The following is a 25,216-nucleotide window of genomic DNA, read 5'->3' on the forward strand; positions in this document are numbered from 1 at the left end:
GGCTGGGCACCATCCTCACTCCTCACTCTGCATGGCAGGGACCACCCCCCATGGGGGTGGGGTGTTGTCCTTGCTCCCACAGGGCAGGGCCTCACCCACCCTCATGGTGGGGGCTCTTTACTCCATGAGGCAGGGGCGCCCCCACACACCCTCTTGGGGGGGGTACCGTCCTCACGCCCAAGGGGCAGGGACCCCCACGCAGGATCTGGGCTCGGCCACCTCGGGCCCCTCCTAGCGGGCTGGGGCCTCTTCTCGCTGGAGGAGGCCCTTCCGCGCCCTATCCCGGCCCACGCGGCTTCATCTGCCGGCCAGCAGCTGCGGGGAAAGGCGCAGGTGGCAGCACCTCGTGCTGGGCGGGAGCACCTGGCCTCGCACCTCCGCGCCCACCTGTCCGAGACTGGGGCTGGGCCGCAGCTTCCCCAGCTCCCAGAAAAGCAGCCCCCATTCAGCCTCCTGGTGTAGCAAGGAACTGGTTCCTGAGGGTGACTCGAGTGGAACCTGTTATTAAGTTGGGGCCACCAGGAGTCCGGCTCCCGTGAGGTCGGCCCCGCAGTGATGCTTATTCAGAGCAGCTGGGGCTGCAATGCCAGGGTGGGGTGCACGGGGCACAGGACCGTCGCTACACACTTACCTTCTGAATGGCATGTCCATTTTGTTCCCAGAGTGATCACCACTGAGTCAAGAAGGAAAGTCCTGAGGGCCAGACCTGTGTGACGTCACAGGCATCTCCATGGCAACGAAGCGGGCGGTTCCCTGCCTGCCCGGCCCCATCGCCCGGGCCGTCGGCTCCCGCTGCCCCTTCGCCAAGTCCTCTGCTCCTTCCTCCCGCGCTAGGCACCCTCACCCGGGCTCCACTCGAGGCCAGAGAGGCCTGTTTAAGGACATAATTTTGCCACAAAACCTTGAATGTTTCCCCTGTGCCTTGGGATGATGTTCAAACCCTTTAATGAGCCCACCCTGCGCTCCCCTCCAGCAGCATCCTTGCGGTCCCTACCTGAGAACTGCTCCTGCCCCACGGCTGCAGCCACTCCCACCTCTGCTTCCTAATTCCAAGCCCCCTCCTCTTCCAAGCACCTGCAGCTCTGTCTTCTGCTCCCCTCACCCCGCCCTGACCCCTGGCTTTCTTAACCTCTGCGTCTTAGTTTGACACCTCCTCCAGGCAGCCTTCCTTGACCCCCCAAGTCTTTGTTAGGAGCTGCTCCTCTGCGCTGTGTAGAAGACCAGCCTGCGTATAAGTTGCCTATTGATTTCCACGTGGCTCCCTAGACTGTCATCCCGTGAGCCTAGGGACCTTCAATCCTAAGCTCCACCGCACTGTACAGCACAGCAACTGCTCAAAAAATATATTTTCAACAAATGATGGAAAAAACTGGCCAATTGAATATTCCACGAATCATGTTAGCTGCTCAGTCACTAATTGTTTTAGTAATTTTGAAGTTCCGAAGTATGGATCGTCCAACTTTGTCTTTCTTTTTCGAGATCGTATGGCTTCTGGGTCCCTTGAATTTCCATGTGAATTTCAGGATTGGCTTGTCAATTTCTGCAAAAATGCCAGCTGGGATTTCCGTAGGGATTATGTTTAATCTGTAGATCAATTTGGGTAGTATTGCCATCTTAACAAGATGAAGTCTTCCAACCCATGAACACAGGCTGTCTTTTCATTTATTAGGTCTTCATTAATTTCTTTCAACAATGTTTTGTAGTTTTCAGTATGTAAGTCTTGCATTTCTTTTGTTAAATTTATTCTAAGTATTTTACCTTTTTGATGCTATTGTAAATAGAACTGCTTTCTTAATTTTGTTTTGGGGTTACTCATTGTTAGTGTATAGAAATACAATTAACTTTTGTATGTTAATCTTGTATCCTAAAGCCTTGTTGAACTTGTTGTAATAGGTATGTGTGTGTTTGTGTGGGTTCTTTGTGGTTTTCCATCATGTCATCTACAAATAGAGATAATTTCTCCTCCTTTCTGTCCATCAGGATGCCTTTTTTTCTTTATCTTGACTAACTGCCCTGGCTCGAACCTCCTGTTGTAGTGAACAGAAGTGACGAGAATGAACATCCTGTCTTGGTTTTAATTGCGCATTTAATTGTTGTACCAAGTACCTTGAGTATGTTTGGAAAGGAAAAGATGAAATACAGATGAAATGATATGATGAAATCCAGGAATTGCTTCAGAATGTCTGAGGAAGGAGGGAGATTGCAAGGAATGTGGATGGGCACGACAGGCCATGACTGGTTGGCTGGGGACAATGATGGGCACATGGGGTCCCATGCTGTTCTGTCTGCTTTTGTGTACCTTTGAAATTCACATAATGGAAAAAGAAAAAAGTACAATAAGGAATATGTAGAGCCAAAAAGAAATAACTGAGGAAACAAAGGGTAGGCTATCAAGGGAAATGAAAGGTCCATTGAGGAATTGGAACCCCAGGCAAGAATGCTGGAGTACCTGCTACCAACCAGGTAGAAACACCTTTCCCCAACCCGGCCATGGCTGTGCCCAATCCCCATGGTACCCACAGGCCTTTAGGCTAACGCTGATTGTTTTGTCCCTTAAGTCTCTTTTAACCTAGAACTGCTTTGTTTTACTTTAATGGCACTGATTTGTGGAAGAAGCCAAGACAAATATCCTGCAGAATCTTCTGGATTTTTCCAGCTGCTTCCTCAAAATGTTGTTTAGCATGTCCTCTATCCTCTTACTATGTATTTCATATTAACTAGAATTACCAGATATTCTCCTGTTTTTGGACACCTAGGCTGTTTTCAAATTTCCCTCACTACAGTCTTGCAAAGAACGTTCTCATACATTTCTCCTTGTACAAGTGGACAAGACTTTAGTCCACACCAGGAAGGGGAAGACCTTCATGAGATGTGCCAAATTGCTCTCCAGAGTAATTGCATCTATTTACACCCCCGCCAGGGGTATGTGAGAATTCCCATTGGCCAGACTCTAGCAAAAATTTGGTATCGTCGGACTTAAATTTCTGCCCTTCTGACGGGTGTAAATGTATCTCCTTGTGCTTGGTTTCTCTTTTGTGATCAGCAGTGAGATTGGGCGTCTTCTCACAGGTCTGCTGACGTTTCAGGCTAAGGGAGAGGATGAGCCAGCAGAATCCATAGGATTCAGGGACTGCTTAGCGGTGGTACAAATCTGTTTTATTACAAGGGGAAGTGCAAAATAGCATAATTTTGTAGAAATGAATGAATAGCATTGAATAGCATTCAAATATGAAATGTTTTCTTGGTTTCATCCATTCAACTGTTTAAAAAGTGGGTAGCTTGGGGCCAGTATGGTGGCGTAATGGTTAAGTTTGCATGCTCCACTTGGGCGGCCCAGGGTTCACGGGTTTGGATCCCGGGCACAGACCTACGCAGGGCTCGTCAAGCCATGCTGTGGCGGTGTCCCAATACAAAATAGAGGAAGATGGGCACAGATGCTAGCTCAGAGCTAATCTTACTCAGCAAAAAGAGGAGGATTGGCAATGGATGTTAGCTCAGAGCCAGTCTTCCTCACAAAAAAAAAAAAAGTGGGTAGCTGATTTATCAATTTTTTTCTTTCTGATTTGTTAGTTTTTTTTTTATCTAGAACTTAAAAAAATAACAACAGTGCTTCTTTTTAGATAGCATTTCAAGCTCTAGAACTTTCATTGGTCAAGTGTTGAGGCCTTAAAGTGCTTTCATAAGAAGATGATGTATGTTCCAAGCAGACAGATACGCTTGGCAGACAATATGCTCAGCTTGTTGGCTCTGCAATAACATCATGGAATTGTTGTTCAGATTTTGATGGTGCTATTAATATACCGTGACTCACTAAAAGCCCTGCTTCCTGGAATGTTCTTCCCAGGGAGGTGAAATGATGTTCTTTCCTATACAAGAATAATCTGTAATCACACTTTCAAAGGTTTGAGCAGATCTTGAAGGCTTGGAAAAGGGAACGAAAGCTCCTAAATTATACAAAATTACTTGAACAAATTGCCATCCCACAGGAAGGGGTAAAATATCAGTTGTATGTGCAAGTTATTCAGGCCACAAATATGTATCAGGTGCAGCTGGCTGACAGGGAGCAGACAAGACACACGCCTTCCCACAAGGGGGAGAGGCAGCGGAGAGGCAGGAAGACAGACCGCAAACTAACCACTGCCGGACAGTGGAGAGAAACGCCACGAAGAAAGGGAGAGGACGCAGGGAGTGTAGTGGGGCTTTTCTGAAGAAAGCAATGTGTAAGCTGAGGCCAGACAACGGGAGGATTTCACTGGTGCAGAGGGGCATGAAGACTATCCCAGGCAAGTTACTGCTTAATGGGTACAGGGTTTCTGTTTGGGATATAAAAAAAGTTTTGGAAATAGTGGTGATGGTTGCACATTTTTTTTGGTGAGGAAGATCAGCCCTGAGCTAACATCCATGCCAACCCTCCTCTTTTTGCTGAGGAAGACTGGCCCTGGGGCTAACATCCGTGCCCATCTTCCTCTACTTTATATGGGACGCCGCCACAGCATGGCTTGACAAGTGATGCGTCGGTGTGCGCCCGGGATCCAAACCTGCAAATCCCAGGCTGCTGAAGTGGAGCGCATACACTTAACCGCTGTGCCACTGGGCTGGCCCCTGCACAACATTTTGAATGTGGTTGGTGCCACTAAACTGTGCACTTAAAATGGCAAATTGTATGTTATGCATATTTTACCACAACTAAAAAAAAACCATCCCAGTCGGAGGAGCTCTGGTGCGAGGAGGCCTTGAGAGGGGCATCCGTCAGTTTTGAGTTGCCAACCTGTGTTCTCAGGTCACCTCTACTTCAGGAGGCTAGATGGGAGGCAAAAGGGGATAAAAGGGATGTGGGACGCCTGCCACAGCATGGCTGACAAGTGGAGTAATTCTGTGCCCAGGATCCGAACCCGCGAAACCAGGCTACCAAAGCAGAGTGAGCAGAACTTTAACCATTAGGCTGTGGGGCTGGCATCGCCTTCCTTTTTAATACTGAATAATATTCTATTGTATGAATATACTACATTTTGTCTGTCTTTTCATTTGTTAATGAAAATTTGGATTGTTTCTACATTTTGGCTGTTGTAAACAATGCTGCTATGAACATGGATGTACAGATATGTTTTCGAATCCATGCTTTCACTTTTTTTTTTTTAATTTTTTTTTTTTTAATTTATTTTTCCCCTAAAGCCCCAAGCGATAGTTGTATGTCATAGTTGCACATTCTCCTAGTTGCTGTATGTGGGACGCGGCCTCAGCATGGCCGGAGAAGCAGTGCGTCTGTGCACGCCCGGGATCTGAACCCGGGCAGCCTGCATCGGAGCGCACGCACTTAACCGCTAAGCCACGGGGCCAACCCCGTGCTTTCACTTCTTCTGAGTAAACACACAGAAGTGGAATTGCTGGATCATGTGGTAATTCTGTTTAATTTTTTGAGGGACCACTATACTCCTACATTCTTTAAATAACAGCTTTATTGAGATATGATTCATGTACTATACAATTCATCCATTTAAGGAGTACAGGTCAGTGATTTTTAGTGTAATCACAGTTATTCAACCATCACCACAATCAATTTTAGAGCATTTTGCTCGCCTCAAAAAGAAACTCCAGGGGCCGGCCCCATGTTGTAGTGGTTAAGTGCGCGTGCTCCACAGCTGGCGGCCCAGGGTCAGATCCCGGGCGTGCACCGCCGCACCGCTTGTCAGGCCATGCTGTTGCGGCGTCCTGTATAAAGTGGAGGAAGATGGGCACGGATGTTAGCTCAGGGCCAGTCACCCTCAGCAAAAAGAGGAGGATTGGCATGGATGTTAGCTCAGGGATGATCTTGCTCACAAAATACAAAGAAACTCTATTCTCATTAACCAGTCACTCCCATTCCCCTCCCCACAACCAGTGGCAACCGTGCATCTACTTTCTGTCTCTATGGATTTGCCTATTCTGGACATTTCATATAAATGGGATCATACAATAAATATGTGGCCTTGTGTGGCTTCTTTCACTTGGCGTAATGTTTTCAAGGTTTATCTGTATTATCGTATGAATCAGTACTTCATTCCTTTATATGGCAATAATACAATATTCCAAATAATATCCTATTGTATGGATTATCACGTTGTGTTTATTTATTCATCTATTGATGGACATTTGGGTTGTTTCCACCTTTTGGCTTTTATGAATAATGCTGCTATGAAAATGTGTGTACACGTTTTTGTGGACATGTGTTTCATTTCTCTTGGGTATATACCTAGAGTGGAATTGCTGGATCCTGTGGTGACTCTATGATCCTATGATAACTCTATGTTGAACTTTTTGAGGAACTGCAAGGCTATTTTCCAAAATGGCACCATTTCAGATTCCCACCAACAGCATACGAGGGTTCCAATTTCTCCACATCCTTGTCAACACTTGTTATTATCTGTCTCCCTCTACTTTTGCATGTGTTTTGGAAATCTCCAAAATAAAAGTTAAAAAAATAAATGAGAAACTGTAAGTTCAAGTGTTTGTAAAACTGTGAAGTGCTTAGGGTAATTTATTTATTTATTTATTTTTGTGAGGAAGGTCAGCCCTGAGCTAACATCCATGCTAATCCTCCTCTTTTTGCTGAGGATGACCGGCCCTGAGCTAACATCTATTGCCAATCCTCCTCCTTTTTTTCCCTTTTTCTCTCCAAAGCCCCAGTAGATAGTTGTGTGTCATAGTTGCACATCCTTCTAGTTGCTGTATGTGGGATGCCGCCTCAGCATGGCCGGACAAGTGGTGCGTCGGTGCGCGCCCGGGATCCGAACCAGGGCCGCCAGTAGTGGAGCGTGTGCACCCAACTGCTAAGCCACGGGGCCGGCCCCCAACTTAGGCTAATTTATTAACAAATATTTGAGTGCCTGCCATGTGCCAGACACTGTTATAAATATTTGGTGAACAGACAGACATCTCTATTCTCAAAACTCAGGCTTGGTCATATGGGCTCTTCCTAAACTGCTGTCTTTGGAGGTGGAGCCAAGTGAAGGACGTGTACCCCAGTCCTCAGGCCCCAGCCCAGGGGGTGCAGGGGAGACGACCCAGTGGAAGCTGGTGTGCTTGCGTCCTTGTACAGGCATCCTTGTACTGGCCTCCCTCGGTCCAGGTGGCCCCGTGTGTCCACTCTCCCTGTGCTTGCTTTTCCTATCTGTAAGATGAGATGGGGTGGGCCACAGTGGAATAAGGGGCCACCTGGCAGCAAGATGAGACAATTTCATGGAGCAAGATGGTGGAACTGACTTAGAAATTGCCTCAGTATTCCTGGTATGAAGGACATTTTTCAAGGGGTGGGCACAGGCCCCACGACTGAAGAGGCCACCCACAGCAGACCATGGGCTACCGCCTTCCCACCAGGAAAGTGGCTGAACAGAGTCTCCAATCCAGGTTGGGGGGAGTGACTAATGTTCAAGGCACACAGAGTTAATAATTTTCACCCTCCAGCTTTCTGTGTTGTCACTCAGACCACCCACATGTCCCTTCCCAAGACCAAACTCATCCAGGCTCTCAAGCCTGGCAATGCCCTCTCCCTCGTCCTGGGAAGCCTCCCCACTTCCCTCTTTGTTAAAATCAGGTCAGCAGTCACGCTTCCCCAAACCCTGCCCGCCAACAGAGTGAGCCCCTCCTTGCTCTGTGCTTATACCTTCCCGGCCTTCATTGTGGCTGCTGTTGCTTCGTTTCACTCTGCCAACCTTCCCCGATGAGGCCGTTTTCCTCTGCGTGGCCCACTGAACTGTACTGGGGTTCTTAGTAGGTGGGCAATAAAAATGTGATGACCACATGCCTGGTAGGAATTACTAAAAGTGCCGAGGACTGAGAAACGGTGAGGGCAGAAGTAGTCTAGGAAAACTTCCTGGAGCGGGTGAGGCTTAGGCTGGGGCTTCAGGAGATTACACTCCAGAACAATATACGTGGTGGAAGTGATTCTGCGTAAGGAAGTTCATGGGAGAGGGAGGAAAGGTCCCGTCGGAGCAGACGGAGGAGTCCTCCGCAGTAAAAGCTGTCAGTTTGTGAGCACTTGTTAAACTCCAGGCACCTGCTAAGCCCACCACCTAGAAAATTAAATTGCCCTTGTAAGGTATTATCATCTCTAACTGACAAACGAGGCACAGGAAGTCCAGTGACTTGCTCAAGGTCACTTTTGAACCCAGGTAGACTGGATTCTATTCCTTTGCTTTTTTTAATTTGCTATTTAAGTATATAACACACCATTAAAATTCACCCATTTTTAAGTTCGATGGATTTTTTTTTTTTTTTTTTTTGGTGAGGAAGATGGTCCCTGAGCTAACACCTGTTGCCAACCTTCCTTGCCTCTGCCAATAATCTTCCTTTACTTTATACATGGGATGCCGCTGCAGCATGGCTTGATGAGCGGTGCGTTGGTCTGCACCCGGAATCCGAACCTGTGAACTCCAGGCCGCTGAAGTGGAGCGCATGAACTTAACCACTACGCCACCGGGCCAGGCACTAAGCTCGAGGGATTCTAATAAATATACACAGCAGTGCAGTCATCACCTCTTCAGGTTTTTGGACACTTCCATTGCTCCCAAAAATTCCCTCTTGCCCCTCTGCAGCCAATTCCCACTAGGACTCGTGGTCCCAGGCCACTCACTGATCTGCTTTCTGTCGTAGTTTTGCCTTTTCTAGAATTCTACTAAAATGAAATCATACAGAACATAGCCTTTTGTGTCTGGCTTCCTAGCAGGATGCTTTTTGAGGAGAATCCATGATTGAGTCTTTCAACACAGTGAACAGTGTCTCTCTCCTTTACCGACGTCTCTAATTTCTCTGAGCAGTTTTTTAGTTCTCAGTGTACAGGTCTTGCAAAACCTTTTGTAAGACATTTCTATTTAGTATGCTATTGTGAATGAAATTTTTTTTTTGTGAGGAAGATCAGCCCTGAGCTAACATCCACGCTAATCCTCCTCTTTTTGCTGAGGAAGACCGGCTCTGAGCTAACATCTATTGCCAATCCTCCTCCTTTTATTCCCCCAAAGCCCCAGTAGACAGCTGTACGTCATAGTTGCACATCCTTCTAGTTGCTGTATGTGGGATGCGGACTCAGCATGGCCGGAGAAGCGGTGCGTCAGTGCACGCCCGGATATGAACCTGGGCCACCAGCAGCAGAGCACGCGCACTTAACCGCTAAGCCACGGGGCTGGTCCGTGAATGAATTTTTAAAGATTTAATTAAAGATGAATGTTGCTAACATAAACCCAATTGGTTTTTTATACTTATCTCCTATCCTAGGACTGCGAATAAAGTCTTCATCTTTTCTTGTCTGTACAGGTCTTTGCACTTATTAGCCTCCTAGGCAGGATGGGGTTCAATTACGGAAGGTGTAAAGCAACACTGGATTGTGAAGCAGGCTAGGGACCCCCAGAGGACGTCTGAGCAGTGGAAGGACACTGCTGGCACGCTGTTCACACAGTCTAGCTCAACTTCTCACCCCCTGGGCTGGGCATGTCTTCTTGGTGGTCCAGTCTGTACCATAAGGGCTATGGGTGACAGTTCCAAATACACAGTAAGGACCCTCCTGTTTGCCATAAACACTTTCCCAACGACTTGGGGAAGACGTGTTGTCAGATCATTTATACAGAGATCCTCAGTCCGTTGTCTCCCTCAAACACCTGCTGTTGATTTGAACAGAATCTTTAATATTCTTATTAGACACGGGAAACATAGAAAATTCCCCTTTATCTTTTTTGCCATTCAATTCCTACTTCTACCAGGTAATCTCACACTTCCTCCTAGCTGGGAACATCTTTCAGTAAGCAGCAAAAGAGCACAAAAGACAATCAACTTTGGAGTTAAACCTGAACTCAAACATGGACACCTCAATTTAAGTAATTCCTCTCATTCGTCCAAGGGAAGTAAGAACTTTGCCTCAGAAGATTTTAGGGGTTAAATGTGATGGCCTTTTACCAGCACTTCACACCTACTGAGCAGTAGGGGACCCACCTTTCACAGTATATAGAATGCTGAGGCCTCTCCCTGCCCTCCCATTAATCCCTGTCATGTTTCACATGTGGTCTCAGGCTCAGGATCTAAGTCCTTTAAAAATGACTTCATTTTAGGATTAGAAGACTGAAATAGCCATTACTGCCCCCAGCGGGGACCTTACCTATTCAACTGTTTATCTTGTAAGACCCATGCCCACCCTCTGCCACCAACTGTTATCTCCTGCTCACAGCTACCACCAACCACTGCTACGTCATCTTGCCTGAGGGTCAACGAAGAACCAAAATGAATAAGGCAAAATGATTTCAGGTAAGATAGCATAAAGTAGACTTGGTAAAGAATTGAGAGACATAAAGCCAAAGTATTAAGGGGCTATGTTTAGAGCATAAACTGTTTTACAAATACCATGGAAAAGCAGTTTGCACATGAAAACCCTAAAGTGAGAATGGTTGTCTATTAGAATACAAAACATGGATACAGGGAATGCATGTTGTCTGACATATCCACTCTCTTCTCATCTCCTAGAACATGCTCATGACTCCACACTTGCCACCTGTGTGTACTGTGGGAAAGGCACATTAAGACTTAGGGCAGTCAGTGTTAACATCTCCTGATGTTTTTACATTCTGGGGCCACCCTGCCATCTGTAATACCCCCTTCCCCAAAGAAGACGTTTTAACACAATTTTTTTTTTTTAAATTTCTATTTGTTACAACATTTTAAAGCAAAATGTGACTTGGGCACCACATTGCCATTCACAAAACTTGCTGAGTCATTTTCCAACAGCTTCACACACGCACAGGGCAGCTTATACTTGTGCTACTCTACACAATACTTTTCTTTGGAAAACAAGCCCTGTGGACAGTTACTCCCATCAAGTTCGTTCAGCTTAACATACTAATTTCTAGAGGACTGGTACATGCAATTGATAACTACTGGGGATGGAAGGTTTAAAAACTAGATCCTAGAAGATGCAAGTTGTTTTAACAAATGTTTTTCTTTTAAACATCAAAGTCTATCTCAGAACACTTCAGCGACAAAAGATTTGGTCTACTAAGGAAACTGCTTGATGAAGCTAAACACTTCAGACCACAAAGTTAACATTAGGTTACATATGTCTTACAACGAACATCACCTCAATGTGTTAAAATAAGCCAACGTGAAACTAGAAAAGAAAAACTAGCTCTGCTTTAGCGCCTAAAGTATCACAGTATCACACTCAGAAGTTGAAAGAAATCTTATCCCCTTAAGTAGTTACTGTCATGCCATAACACATTTTTTAAATGTTAACAAAAATAAAGAAAAAATCCTTGAAAATATATTATCAGAGAGAATGAAGACAAAGTACTGAACATGTGTACAAGTGATTCCTCAGGCAGAGCTTAGTCTACTTCCTCCATGCGTGACGTGTCATCATCTCCTTCCAGGGGCGGCATCTCTTCAGTTACAGCAGCAGCGCTGTCATCAGCAGTGGGGTCATCTTCATCAATACCTTTCAAGAAATAAAACCTTTGTTACTAGATTTCTTCAAAGCCAGCTAATTAGCCTAATACTGCTGGTTTATATTCACTTTCAAAGCTGAGCAATTACAGGGAAAGCAGATCTCAATTCCTTACTTTTTATGATGAGAAGGCCTATTTACCCCTTTAACACGTTTCCTAAATGACATAACCGAATCTTGTTCAAATAGCTGAGCACCCGTTTCAACAACCACGTTTAGGGTTCTTTTCCTGATAACATAGTATTATACAAGGCTTACCAAGACCCAGTTTGATCATCCTGTAGATCCTGTTAGCATGTGTCTGGGGATCCTCCAGGCTGAAGCCGGAAGACAGGAGTGCAGTTTCATAGAGCAGGATGACCAGATCCTTCACAGACTTGTCGTTCTTGTCAGCCTCTGCCTTCTGCCTTAAGGTCTCGATGATGGAATGGTCAGGGTTGATCTCCAGGTGTTTCTTCGCAGCCATGTAACCCATTGTCGAGTTGTCTCTTAGGGCTTGAGCCTTCATGATTCTTTCCATGTTTGCTGTCCAGCCATATGTACTTGTGACAATGCAGCATGGAGATGTCACCAGCCGGTTTGACACAACCACCTATAATCAAAGAATTAAGTGATAACTAGGCCTAAGAAGTTTCTAACTTTTCAGTTCCACCTAATCAACTTTATTATGAAATAAATCTAAAGAACCCAAGTATTCATGGATCAAAAATACTACTTGCAAATTTACGTATTCACAGTTTTCTTCCTGTACATTCTCCTACACTTTTCAGGTCTTTAACCATCTTACAAGCTATAGCCATTACTAAATGGAAAGGCTCAAGTTTTCTATTCCAGACCTTATGAGGAGAAAGGGACTGTGTATGATACATTTGGAAAAACATCTAACAGCTTCTAAGAAGAGTCAATCAGGAAATGTAGGTGAAAACATTGTTATTTACACACCTTTTCTACTTTTTTCTCCAAGATGTCCTTCATGATTTTGCAGAGGTTTTCAAACTTTGTTTTTTTCTCTTCCTGTTTCTTTTTCTCTTCTTCATCTTCTGGAAGTTCCAAGCCCTCTTTGGTGACTGACACTAAAGTCTTGCCCTCAAACTCCTTCAGCTGTTGCACGCAGTACTCATCAATAGGCTCGATCATATAGATCACCTCTAAGCCGTGCTTCCGAAGACGTTCCACGAAGGCCGAGTTAGCTACCTGGTCCTTGGTCTCACCTGAGAAAGTGGAAAATTACTTTTAGACCTTGGACAGAAATGGTTTCATTTCCTTTTATCTTTTCCTGTCTAGTCAGATCTAACCATAGAGATGGGCTAGCTCATGTTAACTATCTTGCCTTCATCAATACCTAACTTATATAGGTAGAATACACCCCCAAAGTTCCTACGAGGTTATAAAAAACCAAGATGTGATTGTACCATTTATTGTCCGTTACCTGTGATGTAATAGATGTGTTTCTGGTTTTCCTTCATTCTTGTGCAGTAGTCCTTGAGAGAAACCATCTCATCACCAGAAGCAGATGTGTAATACCTCAACAGCTCTGAAAGCTTTTTCCGGTTTTGAGAGTCTTCATGAATTCCAAGCTGAAAAATAAATTTTAGGAAGACATTTTCTGCGTTAAAAATCATTTGAAATTTGAGAAGCCTATCTGACTACAGCTACTAATGATCGAATGTGTTTATACCAACCTTAATATTTTTAGAGAACTGCTCGTAAAACTTTTTGTAGTTCTCTTTATCTTCTGCCAGTTCAGTGAAGAGTTCTAAGCATTTTTTGACCAAATTCTTTCTGATAACTTTCAAAATCTTGCTTTGTTGCAACATCTCACGGGAAATATTTAGAGGAAGATCCTCCGAGTCCACCACACCTCTAATGAAATCTGAAAAAATAAGGACCAAATGCACTCAATCATTCTAAGGACAAAAATTCACAAAGAAATACACCCCCAAAACCAAAGATAAGCCACTTTTCGTCCCACATGCTTATTATACTGAAGATCTGGAGTTGACAGAATAAAATTCTTTAACCAGTGACAGTGATCATTCCTTATACCCAACCATACTCACTCAGATATTCAGGGATTAGCTCCTCACAGTTGTCCATGATGAAGACTCTGCGAACATACAACTTAATGTTGTTCTTTTTCTTTCTGTTTTCAAACAGGTCAAAAGGAGCACGTCTTGGGACAAAAAGAAGGGCTCTGAATTCCAATTGTCCTTCAACTGAAAAATGCTGTAATAAAATACACACTAAATCAGCACACAGTGCAAGCAACTTTCACTCAAAGCTGCTTAACCTGACACACACACACCTTAATTACACAACATAAAGCACTTTCGGGGAGGGAATAGGGGCTGGGATGGAAAAGCTGCCAGCAACAGCCCTTAACGATTTCAGAGAAACAACTTGCAGAGGTAGACTAGCTTTGAAGCACTCAGCAGTGACTCACCTTCACTGCCAAGTGATCTTCCCAGTCATTGGTCAGGCTCTTATAGAATTCTCCATACTCTTCGTTAGTAATATCATCAGGATTTCTGGTCCAAATAGGTTTTGTTTTGTTCAGCTCTTCCTGATCAATGTACTTCTCCTTGATCTTCTTCTTCTTCTTCTTGTCACCATCTTTCTTTTCTTCTTCTTCTTCATCAGAGCCAACATCTTCTATTTCAGGCTTGTCTTCTGATTCCTTTTCTTCTTTTTCTTTTTCCTCCTCTTTGTCTTCCTTTTCTTCAGCCTCATCATCACTGACTTCTTTGTCTCGTTCCTTCTCCACCTTCAAAAAACACAAAATCACATCACCTCTGCATTCCAGAACTAAAAAAAGCGAAATGGAGTGGGCACGCTTATACCAAAGCCTAAATTAGTGAGCCAAGCTAGGAAACATTAAGAAGCCAAGAAACTCCTCATTAGTATCTGATGGATCTAACTTAACACCTCTGGGTACCTGGTACCTTGTGAGACTAAAAAGAATTCAGACTAATCCAGTAAACACACGTTTGGGTCTTTTCCTTATCAGCAAATCTAAGGAGTAAGGATTTCAGTTAAATCACTTATAGTTTTCTACATACAGGATACACACAAACTCACAAACAGTGTAATGGGGTAGCCAATAAACTGAGAATGCTTCTTCACAATCTCCTTTATTCTTCTTTCCTCTAAGTACTCTGTTTGGTCTTCTTTCAGATGCAGGATAACCTTTGTGCCACGACCCATTGGTTCGCCTGAAAAGGAGATAGAGAAATTGACTCAATTCCAATCTTAACAGCCAAACCAAGGAAACAAAGAGTACATACAATCAATTCAGCTCTGGACACCATACCTAACAATTTGTGAACAAGTCCAGGAGACGTGGTTTACCGTTACTATAGATAGGAAGAGTCCCAGACTAGTTAACTGCTTTGCCCACCATACAGAACCACAAGCTCACGCTACTACACCACCACATGCTCACCAGCTTGCCTCCTATTATACCAAGCAGATACAAGTTTTCACAAATTTCTCTGCATCCTCAGGGGTCCCACGCCTACAGCACCCCACCCTCCACGTGACTGGCTCACCCAGGAAATGCTTTATCAGGTGCCTACCTGTATCAGTCCTGACTGTGAACGATCCTCCCGCAGAAGACTCCCAGGCATACTGCTCATCATCGTTATGTTTGGTGATCACGGTCACCTTCTCAGCAACCAAATAGGCAGAATAAAACCCAACACCAAACTGGCCAATCATAGAGATGTCTGCACCAGCCTGCAAAGCTTCCATGAACGCTTTGGTCCCAGACTTGGCGATAGTACCAAGGTTATTGATCAAATCGGCCTTGGTCATTCCGATTCCGGTATCCACAATGGTGAGGGTTCGATCTTGCTTGTTCGGAATGAGATTTATGTGCAGCTCTTTCCCCGAGTCTAGTTTACTGGGATCCGTCAAGCTTTCATACCTGATTTTGTCCAAAGCCTATTACAAAACAGATCATTAAACACCGAGCCCCTAAATGGTGAAGTTAATACCGAAACCTCAAAACCCAGTTCTACGGTAATGAGACTTACATCTGATGAATTTGAAATAAGCTCCCTCAAAAATATCTCTTTATTCGAGTAGAAAGTGTTGATGATCAATGACATCAACTGGGCAATTTCCGCCTGAAAGGCGAACGTCTCCACCTCCTCCTCCTCCATCGGCTGGTCTTGGGTCTGGGTTTCCTCGGGCATCTGGAAAGGACACCGTGCCACGTTACACGCCGCAGGACGGCGACAGCGGCGCAAGCCTCACCCGCCTTCAGGTATTTTTAGAGCGCAATTGAGGAAAACTGAAAGCAGGAGGCCGGCCGACAAAGGATGACCTCATTTCGCGCTGCGATCACAGGAGCGTGCGCGCGCCTCGAGGCGGCCCGAGGCCGGGCGACTGGGCCGCAGCCGGGGGTCCCGGCCCCACCGCGAAGCCCCCGGTCCGCGGGCCGGCCGGAGGCGGCCTGGGCGAGCCGCCTTCCCGGGCGGGGAGGACGGCCCTCCGCCGCGGGAGGCGCCGCCCCCGGCAGCCCCTTCGCTCCTGCAGCGCGTCCGGGCGACCCGCGCCCGCTCCCGAGGCGGGAGGGTCGGGGCCGCCGCAGGCCTGAGGCCTCGGAAAGGAAACCACGGCCGCCCCCACGCCCGCGGGCCGGGGGGCTCCCAGGGCTGGAGCGAACCCCGCCACCCGCAGACTGCGCCCGCCTGCCCGTCCCCTGAACCCCATTTCCTCCCCGGAGACCCCCCAACCACCCCCTCACCTCGGCTAAAGGACCGTACGGGTTCCGCGACAACGCAGCACCAGGACGCAAGAGCAACTGGCGCGCCGCCCCCGCGCCTCCCTTATATAGAGGCGGGCCCGCCCAGCGCGCGGCGCCTTTTCCAGAAGCCTCCCGAACCTTCCGGAAGCACCCTCCCCAACCGCCGCCGCGGCCGCGCGCCTGCGCCTGCGCCCTGGCCGCCGCCCGCCCCTCTCCCGGGCGCGCGCGGACCCGCGCAGCAACGGCCTGAGCGCCCCTCCCCCAACGGCCGCCGCGCGCCGCCGCGCCCGCCTCAGTGCGCCTGCGCGGTCCGGAATTCTCGGGAAGGTCTCGCGCTTTCGGGGACCAGCCCTGTCCCCGTGCCGACAGCTCAATCCTGAGCCCGCGCTCCCAGCCCTGCGCGCTCCCGGACGTGCTGAACGGCACCCCTAGCGGTCCCTCGCCGTCGGCGCCGTGCAGGCCCGGGGAGTGTGGTCAGGGGCTGAGTGCCCCTGCTCGTGTTTTTATGAAATCCGCGCAAGTCAACTTTTAATTTTTAAAGAGTGTCCTGGTGCTGTGAAAGCTTCGGGTCCCCCAGCACGAGGGCCCGCCAGCGCAGTGTCAGGGGTCCAGTGCCAGCGACCAGGGCCCCGGGGCCAGGTTTAGGGCTTTGTGGCCCTGTTTAGGGGCTCGAGGCAGAGGTGAGGGGTCAGGTGCCGCATTAATACGTCTAGGGCAGTGATTAGAGAGGCTCAGGGCTACGTTTAGGAGTTGAGGGCCCGGGGTAGCGATTGGGGGGTCCAGAGCCGGGTTTAGGGGTACGGGTCCGCATCTGTTCGCCCTAGGCAGCGATTATGGGTTCCGAGGCCTGGAATTCGGGCAACAGGCCCCTGCGAGAGCCTCGATGTGCGGAGGCCCGGGACGCTTGGCCTGGTTAGCGGGTGCAGCGGTGCCCGTCCATGATGGGCTGTGAGAGGTGACCAGGGCATGCGCTTGGGGAGGCAAGGCCGATCCTTGGTTTCTGCCTTTATGAGATGGGAGCCCCCCCCCCCCCAACGGAAGTGGAAGTCACGTTTGGACAAGGGGAGCCGCCGGGACCTCGTGGGGCTCCAGGCAGCTGGTTCTGAGGCCGAGTGGGACAGGGAGCGAGGAGCGCCAGCTGGTACTTCTGAGGGTCCGCCCCCCGCCCCAAACACTGGCCACTGCCCAAATTGCGGGGCTGGTGCCGTCCTTACGCCTACACAGGAGGAAATGCTGAAATGGACACTTACACAATCGCAAATTCTCCAAACCCGTGCGCAGTCTGTTCAGTCTCTTGGGGATTTCTATCTACCTTCGGTTTGCCATAAAACTACATCCTTCACGTTTTGAGGGTCCCTTAGTCTGGAGTTCGGAGATTTGGTGAACAAATGCGTGTTCACCTAGCTACACCCGTCATGATTTTGTAAAGCCCATCTTTTTTACTTATTTTACGTAATATGAGATCTGTATATGAAGTATCTAATTCATGGGTTGGGTGATTAACTTGCCCCCAAAGCCACCTTCTAAATGGGAATTCTAAGTGTTTTGAACAATGCCAGACCAAGCTGTAAAAGTCTCAGAGGGACAGGGGTCCTTAGTCATCGCCCAGCTCAAGATCCAGGGTGTTTCCCGTTTGGAGAAACTAAGGCCCAGCGCGCAGAGCACCCCTGCCCCGCCCACGGCCTTTCCCTCGGAAACCCTCCGCCCTCCTCTGGCTCCTTTGTCTCTAGCTCCTCCCACCATTGGTCCTCCTCCTCCTCCTCCTCCTCCCCCTCCCCCCCGCTACACACCGAGCCTTCGGGAACAATCTGGAAGCTCCTTACGATGTAAACAGACTTGACTGAACGCTGCCTCCACTTCCTTGTCCCTGGGGAAACCCAGCTTTTCCAGGAACGGGGTTTTCAAACTGGGGCCTGAGACCCACTGGGAGTGTGTGAAATAACGTAGGGCGTCCTGACTACCGTTAAAATGGGAAAAATTGAATGGGAACTAGAAGCCACATGGTAAGGGTAGGTGAGGGTTGTTATGCATTTGTTGGGGCACGTAAAATGTGTTTCTGACTCCAGCTGTGTCCGGACGCCTCGGCGCGGGGGTTGGGAGGGGTTGGGGGGGTTGGGGGGCGGGCGGAGGAGGGGGAGGGGCAGTAGTGCTGTGGGTTCCTTGTGGCCACCATCAGCTGTTTAAGGTCTCCACCGCTGCGGGCGCCTCCACCCGTAGCCCACCAGCCACCCTCCTCTTTTCTAGACTTGGAGGCCTGACCCACTTTTTCCTTTCTATCCCACTTACGCCATTGCCCAGGAGGTTTAAGATTTCTTGTAGATGAGCCATTCAAAGCCCCAGCTGTGAAATTCTCGGTTTCTAAGGCCTTCACCTCCCCCCTCCTCCAGAGAACTTGCCCCAAGGCTACTCCTGGAACCTTTGTTTTCCAGGAAGCTCCGCCTACAATATCCCTCCCTTATTCCAAATCTTGTCCTCCCGCTCTCCCCTGCCCTGCCCGCCTCAGTTACTAAGTACAAGGACGTTTTTGGTCCCCCGTGACCTCTGGGTAACATTCCACACTAACCACCACTGCCCTCCTTGAGACCTCTGCCTTGGTTCCACCTCTGCCTTGGTTCCACCATCAGCATGCTGTGGTTTCCCTCCGGGCGCTGGCTGCTCCTCTCTCTCCTCCAGACTCGCCCCCTCTCCCTGGCCTGTTGCTGGAGCTCCTGGGAGAGTACCTATGTGCGGATGATGCACAGAAAAGCCCCAGCCAGGACTCTTCTAGCTCCAGACCTGGTTGCTGAGCTCACTTCCCCCACCTCTCTGGCCTTCTAGGGCTCACTAGCCAGGTGACTATCCCACGACCTTCTAGAACCCCAAACACCCCGTAGGGAATCTGACGTGAGCCCTGCCACTTCTGCTTCCTAAATACTTTATGAATCCATCCACTTCTCTCCATCCTCATATCCCCCCCCCCCCCCCCCGGGCCTTCACCCCTGCCCACACAACCATCAGCTCACCTGGAAGACCTCCATAGCCAGCTGACTGCTTCCTGAGTCTGCTCTGGTCTGCCTCCCGCCTGTTGCCAAGGGGCGCTGTGAGAACACAGATCTGACCCTGTCAGTCCCCTCCTCCACACACTCCTCAAACACTTGCTAACACCCCATCACTCCTAGGAGAAAAAGAGCTTCTTAACCAGGCCTGCCAGGCCCTGCAGGGTGCCCCTACCTACCCGTTCATCCTCGGGTCCCACCGTGCTCCCTGTCACTCTTCTTTGTACACCTCACACCGTGATCTACCGCCACAGGGCTGTGCAAATGCTGTTCCTTCGGCCTGGAACAGCATTCTCTCTCTTTTTCTCCTATTTAATGTCCTAGTGGACCCTCAGCTCACACATTTCCTCAGGGACCTCTTCCCACCTCCATTTCCCTTCCCACTTGGCCCGAGTGGATCCCTTGATATGAACAGGCTCTCAGGATGTGGGCATCTCTTCCTCTTGGCATGAACCACACCTGCTCATCCACATCATCGAGCCTTCCAAACCCTGCTCTCCTACCCCCAACTCTCTTCCTTTTCTACCCTGCCTCCTCAACTCTGTATTTCTAATATATCTCTAAGTCCTACAGATTTAGCTCCTAAATATTTGTTGAACTTGTCCCAAAGTGATCTTGCTGTCAGGGGAATCTGACAGTTTTCCTCCTGCATTTGAAATCTTTCAGTGTCCTCCCAGTAAGCTAGGATACAAGGCCCAGACTCTGGATCCAGGGCCTGGATTCAAATCCCAGCTCTGCCACTGCCTACCTGTGTGACCAGGCAAGTCACTTCTTCTCTCTGTGCCTCTGCTTCAGCATCTGTAAAATGGGTATGAAAATGTCTTCCTCATATGGTTATGAGGCTTAACTGAGCTCATTCTGTGTTTGGAACTGTCCCAGGTAACTGCTATATACATGTTTATTAAAGTAAACAGAAAACTTCCTCATTTGCCTTTTGATTTCTTCTTTGACCCATGGGTAATTTATAAGTGTGTTAGTTTCTAAATATTTGGAGGCCCTCCAGATATCTTTTTGTTATTGATTTCTAATATTTAATTGCATTGTGGTTAGAAAACATACTTTGCATGATTTTAGTCTTTTCATTTTTATTTTGTTTTATGGTTCAGAATATGGTCTATCTTGGTACATGTTCTGTATGCAAAATAATTATGCTGAGGGAAAGATGCCAGTAATTTATATAAAATTTTACAAAATGCAAACTAATTAATAGTGACAGAAGGCGATCAGGGGTTGCCTGTGGGAGGCAGGGCTGACAGGAGCGGGAGGAAGGGATTTCGAGGGGCACGAGGACACTGGGTGATGAGTGTGTTCGCTATCTCGAGTGCAGTGATGGTCTCACAGGTGTAAGTGTATGTTGAAACATAGCAAGTTGTACTTTAAACGTGTGCAGTTTATTGCATGTCAATTATACCTCGTAAAGCTGTTTTTAAAACAATTGATGTTTAGCAAAGACCTTGGAGAAATATTCAGAATCCAGTTATAACTATATAGGAAAATTAAGTGGTACATACTTTGGAAAGAGGCACAGTTGACTCGGAGGAGGATGGTGTGGGTTAAAGTAGAGATCTTCAGCTGGATTGTGAGTGTCAACCCTGCCACTCACTGGCTGTGTGACTTTGAGCAAGCTACTCAACCTCTCTGTGCTTCAGTCTTCTCATCTTCACAGTAGGGATGATCATAGTAAGGATGTGGGAGGATGCCGTGAACTAATCCCAGGGAAGCCTGTTGTGCCTGGCACACAGTGAGCTCTCAGTGGATGGACTCGCTGTTGTTCTCTTGATGGAGGATGGGAGATAGGGTGACCTGCGCTGGCAGCCATTGAACCACCGTGATGCTGTCCTGCACTTGTGCCCATCTGCTGGTCTTAGGCTCCCTGCTTGAGGGGGAAGGGGACGGCTGAGGGCAGGGCCCCAAAGGAAATGATGAACTCTGTGAGCGAGGGAAGGGGGAGTGACGTGTCCAGCCCTGCGTTTCTGGCCATGTGTGTGTTAGAGTTGGCCCGAAAGTGGATTTCCGCAGAGCAAACCAGTCTTCCCATTGACTAACTACAAAATTGGGGGTACTTAGATACCAAAATTGTTCTTCACCTGACAAATTTTAACCCATCCTTCGAGGCCCAGCTTGGGCAGTCACTCCTGGAAGTGCAGGATGGGGTTGGTCCCTTCCTCATCAGCTTGCCACACGCTATCACCAGAAGGGAGCACGATGAGCACTCCCTCCCCATCCTCTCCCACTGTTGTCAGCACTGAGTATGGCTGAAAAAAAGTTTGGCCATTTTGATAGGGGAAATGGTCTCTCATTGTTTAACGAGCACCATTCATTTAATGCTTATTGACTGAAAGCCCGTGTCCAGGCCCCAGGACCAGTGGGCACATAATCCAGCCACTGCCCTCATGGTGGAGACAGAGGTGAAGCCAATACCACACAAATACATGCATTTATAAACTGATGAGTGCTGGGAAGGTGTGGGGCACTACTTGAGTTAGGTCTCCTGGAGGCTTCTCTGAGAGCTGAGGTGGGTAGGTGTTGGCCGCTGGTGCCAGGGTGTGTGTGTGGGGAAGGGCATCTGGGAGAAGGAACAGTGTTTGCAAAGGTGAAATCTAGGAGGAAGACTAGGAGTCACTAGAGAAGAGTGAGCAGGTGGGGTAGGAGAAGAAGTGGAGGCTGGAAGACCCCTTCCGTGTGGTGGGGCACACAGAGCCCGCATGGTGGCCAGCAGAGCTGAAGCAAGCGGTAGGCAGATGCCAGACTGTGCAGTGCACTGGGCCAGGGGACTTGAAATGTGGCCCGAGGATCATAGGAGGCATTGGAAGCCTTCCCAGGAGCCAGGTCAGACCTGCATCCCCTCTGGCTGTGGAGTGGATGAAGGTCGGGGCCAGTGAGACCCGAGGAGTGCCTGCACCTGCAGAGCTGGTGGGTGGAGAGGGGGCAGGCTTGGGAGACACCAAGGAGAGCGAGATAACAGGCTGGGTGAGGTGAAGGAGCCCCACAGATCCTCTGTGGGTGGGGCTGTGGTCACCATGGGGCAGCAGGTGACTGGTTCAGTGTCACCTGTGTTGGGCCTAAACATCTGTGGGGCATCCAAGTAGATGGACGTCCAGTAAACAAGGTGCTGGGGATGTGGGCAAGGACGCAGCAGAGGGATGGATGGCGAGTAAGGGATAGATGGCACTTAGGCACAGGATGTCCCAAGGACAACAGCAGTCTCAGTACAGCCCAAGAGCTGGGAACTGACAGGGAACTGTGGACAGGAGGCTGTGCCTGCGAGGGGTGTCCAGTGTGGGGTGCCCGGGTCCAGTGTGCCATGGGGTGGGGGATGAGGGACTCGCTCACTGCCCCCTCCAGCCCTCCTTAGTCTCTCTTTTGTAGAAGCCCTGGTCTGTGTCTCCTGCACCTGCTCTGAGTCGGCGGTCAGTCATTTTCCCTTGAACTCACCTTCAAACCTTGTGAGTCATCTTTGACTCATCCCTCAGCCCCCACATTCTGACAGCTGCCAAGTCTGGTGAATTTTTCTTTTCAAATGTGCTCTCTCTCCGTGCTCAGGATCCCACCCTGATCCAGGCCTTTGCCCCCCAGGTCCTGGCCACCTTTAGCTGGCTCTCACTGGCTTTATCTGTCCTACGTTCTTGTTTCCATCTGCCCATCTCCCAGTGCAGAAACGCCCCGGATACCAGGCCAGCAGTCCCTCTCTAGTCATTCAAACCCCAGGGCCCAGCTGCCCAGCTCATTTCATCTCTGGGCCCCTCACTCCTCCGACCACTCACTCTGTGACGTCGACCCACATCCTCCCCATCTCCACGCCTGACCTCGGTGCTCTCAGACCTAGAATGCTAGCTGCAGACACCCACGCGTCACCCAGGCCTCGCTGGCCCTGCCCACAACGCCGCTGACTGTCTGAGGAGGAGGCACCATTGTCGGCCCTGACCATGTGACCTCTGCTATAGCAGAGAGATACATATGGAGGGAGGAAGAACAGATCATGAAAATGTGGTGGGGGTGGGGGGTGGTTGCACCGAGAATATGCTGCTGCATTGTTTTCTGGTTTTGTTCCAGCCTCCCTCCCCTATTCTCTCTGCCCCCTCCCCACCTCCTTGGGCAGCGGCAATGATCCCACTAAATGCACCTCAGGGCCCATCACCCTCAGATGAAACATCTTCACGGCACCCTTTCATCCATTCGCTGACCAAAGATTATTGAAGCAACTCAGGAACTTTACCATCTGGCCCTGATCTTCTCTCTCAGACCCTTCTCTGTCCACTCTCAGTTGTTCCCCAAACGCACCTGGAACCTCAGGGCAGTTCCTCCTCCTGGAACACCCTTCTCCTCTTCTCTAGGCTGACACTTGTCTACCAAGCTCAGCTCAGCTTGGAAATCACCTCTGGCCAAATTCTCTCTAGGTGCCTCCTTCACAGCTCTTAGCCCATGGGGCTGAATTGAAATTAGACTTTGTCTTTTTCATCTCTATCCCCTAAACCCAGCTCAAGACCAGGCACGTGGCAGGCGGCCACCTAGGAGCAGAATGAAGAACTGAGCAGTGTTTGAAGGCACCGGACGGGACCCTTCGGCCCAAAGGCAGTGAGTAACCTTTGGTGCCATCTACTGGCCAGTGGGTGGGTTGTGTTTGGGGCCTCCAACTGGAAATAGCTTTGATTAGGAATTTCATTTTTTCTTTATTTCTCATGAACTGGAGAATTAGGAAAGAGAGCATTATGTGAGATCCAGTGTAGATCACCATCATTAACATCTCACCCTGAAAATTTAGTGGCAAAGCTTCCAGCCTTTCATTGAGTAGGAATGAAACTGTAAGAGAACAGGAGGCAATTTTTTTAAATTAAAAAAATATATATATACATATATTTATATAATATACATTATATGTATAAAATTATATATAATAAATATATATACGTATTTCCCTGCTAAAACCTCACACACATGAAGAAAGATGGGAGGGTAAAAAAAGTGCAAAACTCGAATTGTCTGAGTCTTAAGAAGGAGAGTTAGGGGTGTGTCCAGCCCTTCCTGTTTCTCTCCTAAACTTCGCTGGGATCTTGTGGGACCTCAGGGTGGTGGCCATAAGCCGGGGCCGGTGGAGCCGGCTCTGCCCTCCCCACTCCCTTCTTTGTCTCTGCCAGCACAAGGGCAGAGGCCTTCAGGCTGAGACCCACCCAAATGTAGCCTCTTGTTCAGCCAGTGGAAGAACAGGCCCAGCTGGCCCCGACAGGTGCCCAGAGGAGCTTCGGTGCTCAGAAGCCCCGGAGATGGGGTGAGGGGGTCAGAAACTGAAACTGGAGGCAGGGTGATGAGCAGGAGCGATGTCCCTGGCCAGCCTAGGAGCGGACAGTTCCTTTCCATCTGCACTGAGCCAGGGATCACTTGTCTGTGTTAGGACTCTGCCCATGTGGCCAGGTGACCATGTGATGGACACCTTGGTCTGGCCACCTTGCCACAAATGGGGTTGTCATTTTGGCACTGACTCCGTGATAGGCTCTTGAGCTGGGCCCCCCAGGCCCTCACCCCTCTCCACCTCACCTCGAAACTCTGCAATAAAATCCTGCTAGTTCTCACCTCTGCGCCCATGCGACTGCTCCTGCCTTTCCCTTCTAGTCCCGCCTGGAAAACACCCACTCCTCTTTAAGAGCCAGATCAACATTACCCACTCCCTGCCATCCCAGGGAGAGGCGGTGTCTGCTTCTTTGTCCCTCTTTTGTTTCCTCTGTTGACTTTGGGGCTCGTCTCATCTCTTTAAGCCTCAGTTTCCTCATTTGGAAAATAGGGGTAAGGATAGTTGGACGAGGTTCCATTTGTCTTGATGTGGCTCTAAATTCTTGTACTCAAAGACAGATCAACTAGGGTAGAAGTGCATTATTAAATGGAACTGAGCAATAAGTGAGCTACTGGAAACTTCCACACTTTGCCAATACCCTGTACCTTCTCTGAAGTTGGGGCCAACAAGCATTGTGTAAATGTTTT

General features: G+C 48.6%; 1 protein-coding gene across 1 annotated transcript; it reads right to left on the reverse strand.

The window, feature by feature from the left end:
• Positions 1–10,314: 10,314 nt before the first annotated feature.
• Positions 10,315–16,302, reverse strand: HSP90AA1 (heat shock protein 90 alpha family class A member 1). The gene is made up of 11 exons (XM_058567725.1): positions 16,209–16,302; positions 15,493–15,654; positions 15,034–15,400; positions 14,537–14,670; positions 13,902–14,222; positions 13,519–13,684; positions 13,141–13,331; positions 12,888–13,035; positions 12,401–12,669; positions 11,717–12,050; positions 10,315–11,449 (listed from the first exon to the last, which is right to left on the reverse strand). Exons 2-11 carry the CDS (start codon positions 15,652–15,654, stop codon positions 11,340–11,342), a joined length of 2,202 nt encoding a protein of 733 aa, XP_058423708.1. The 5' UTR covers positions 16,209–16,302; the 3' UTR covers positions 10,315–11,339.
• Between the last annotated feature and the right edge of the window lie 8,914 nt (positions 16,303–25,216).

This window comes from Diceros bicornis, chromosome 24, assembly GCF_020826845.1.
Source record: "Diceros bicornis minor isolate mBicDic1 chromosome 24, mDicBic1.mat.cur, whole genome shotgun sequence".
Taxonomy (NCBI): Eukaryota; Metazoa; Chordata; class Mammalia; order Perissodactyla; family Rhinocerotidae; genus Diceros; species Diceros bicornis.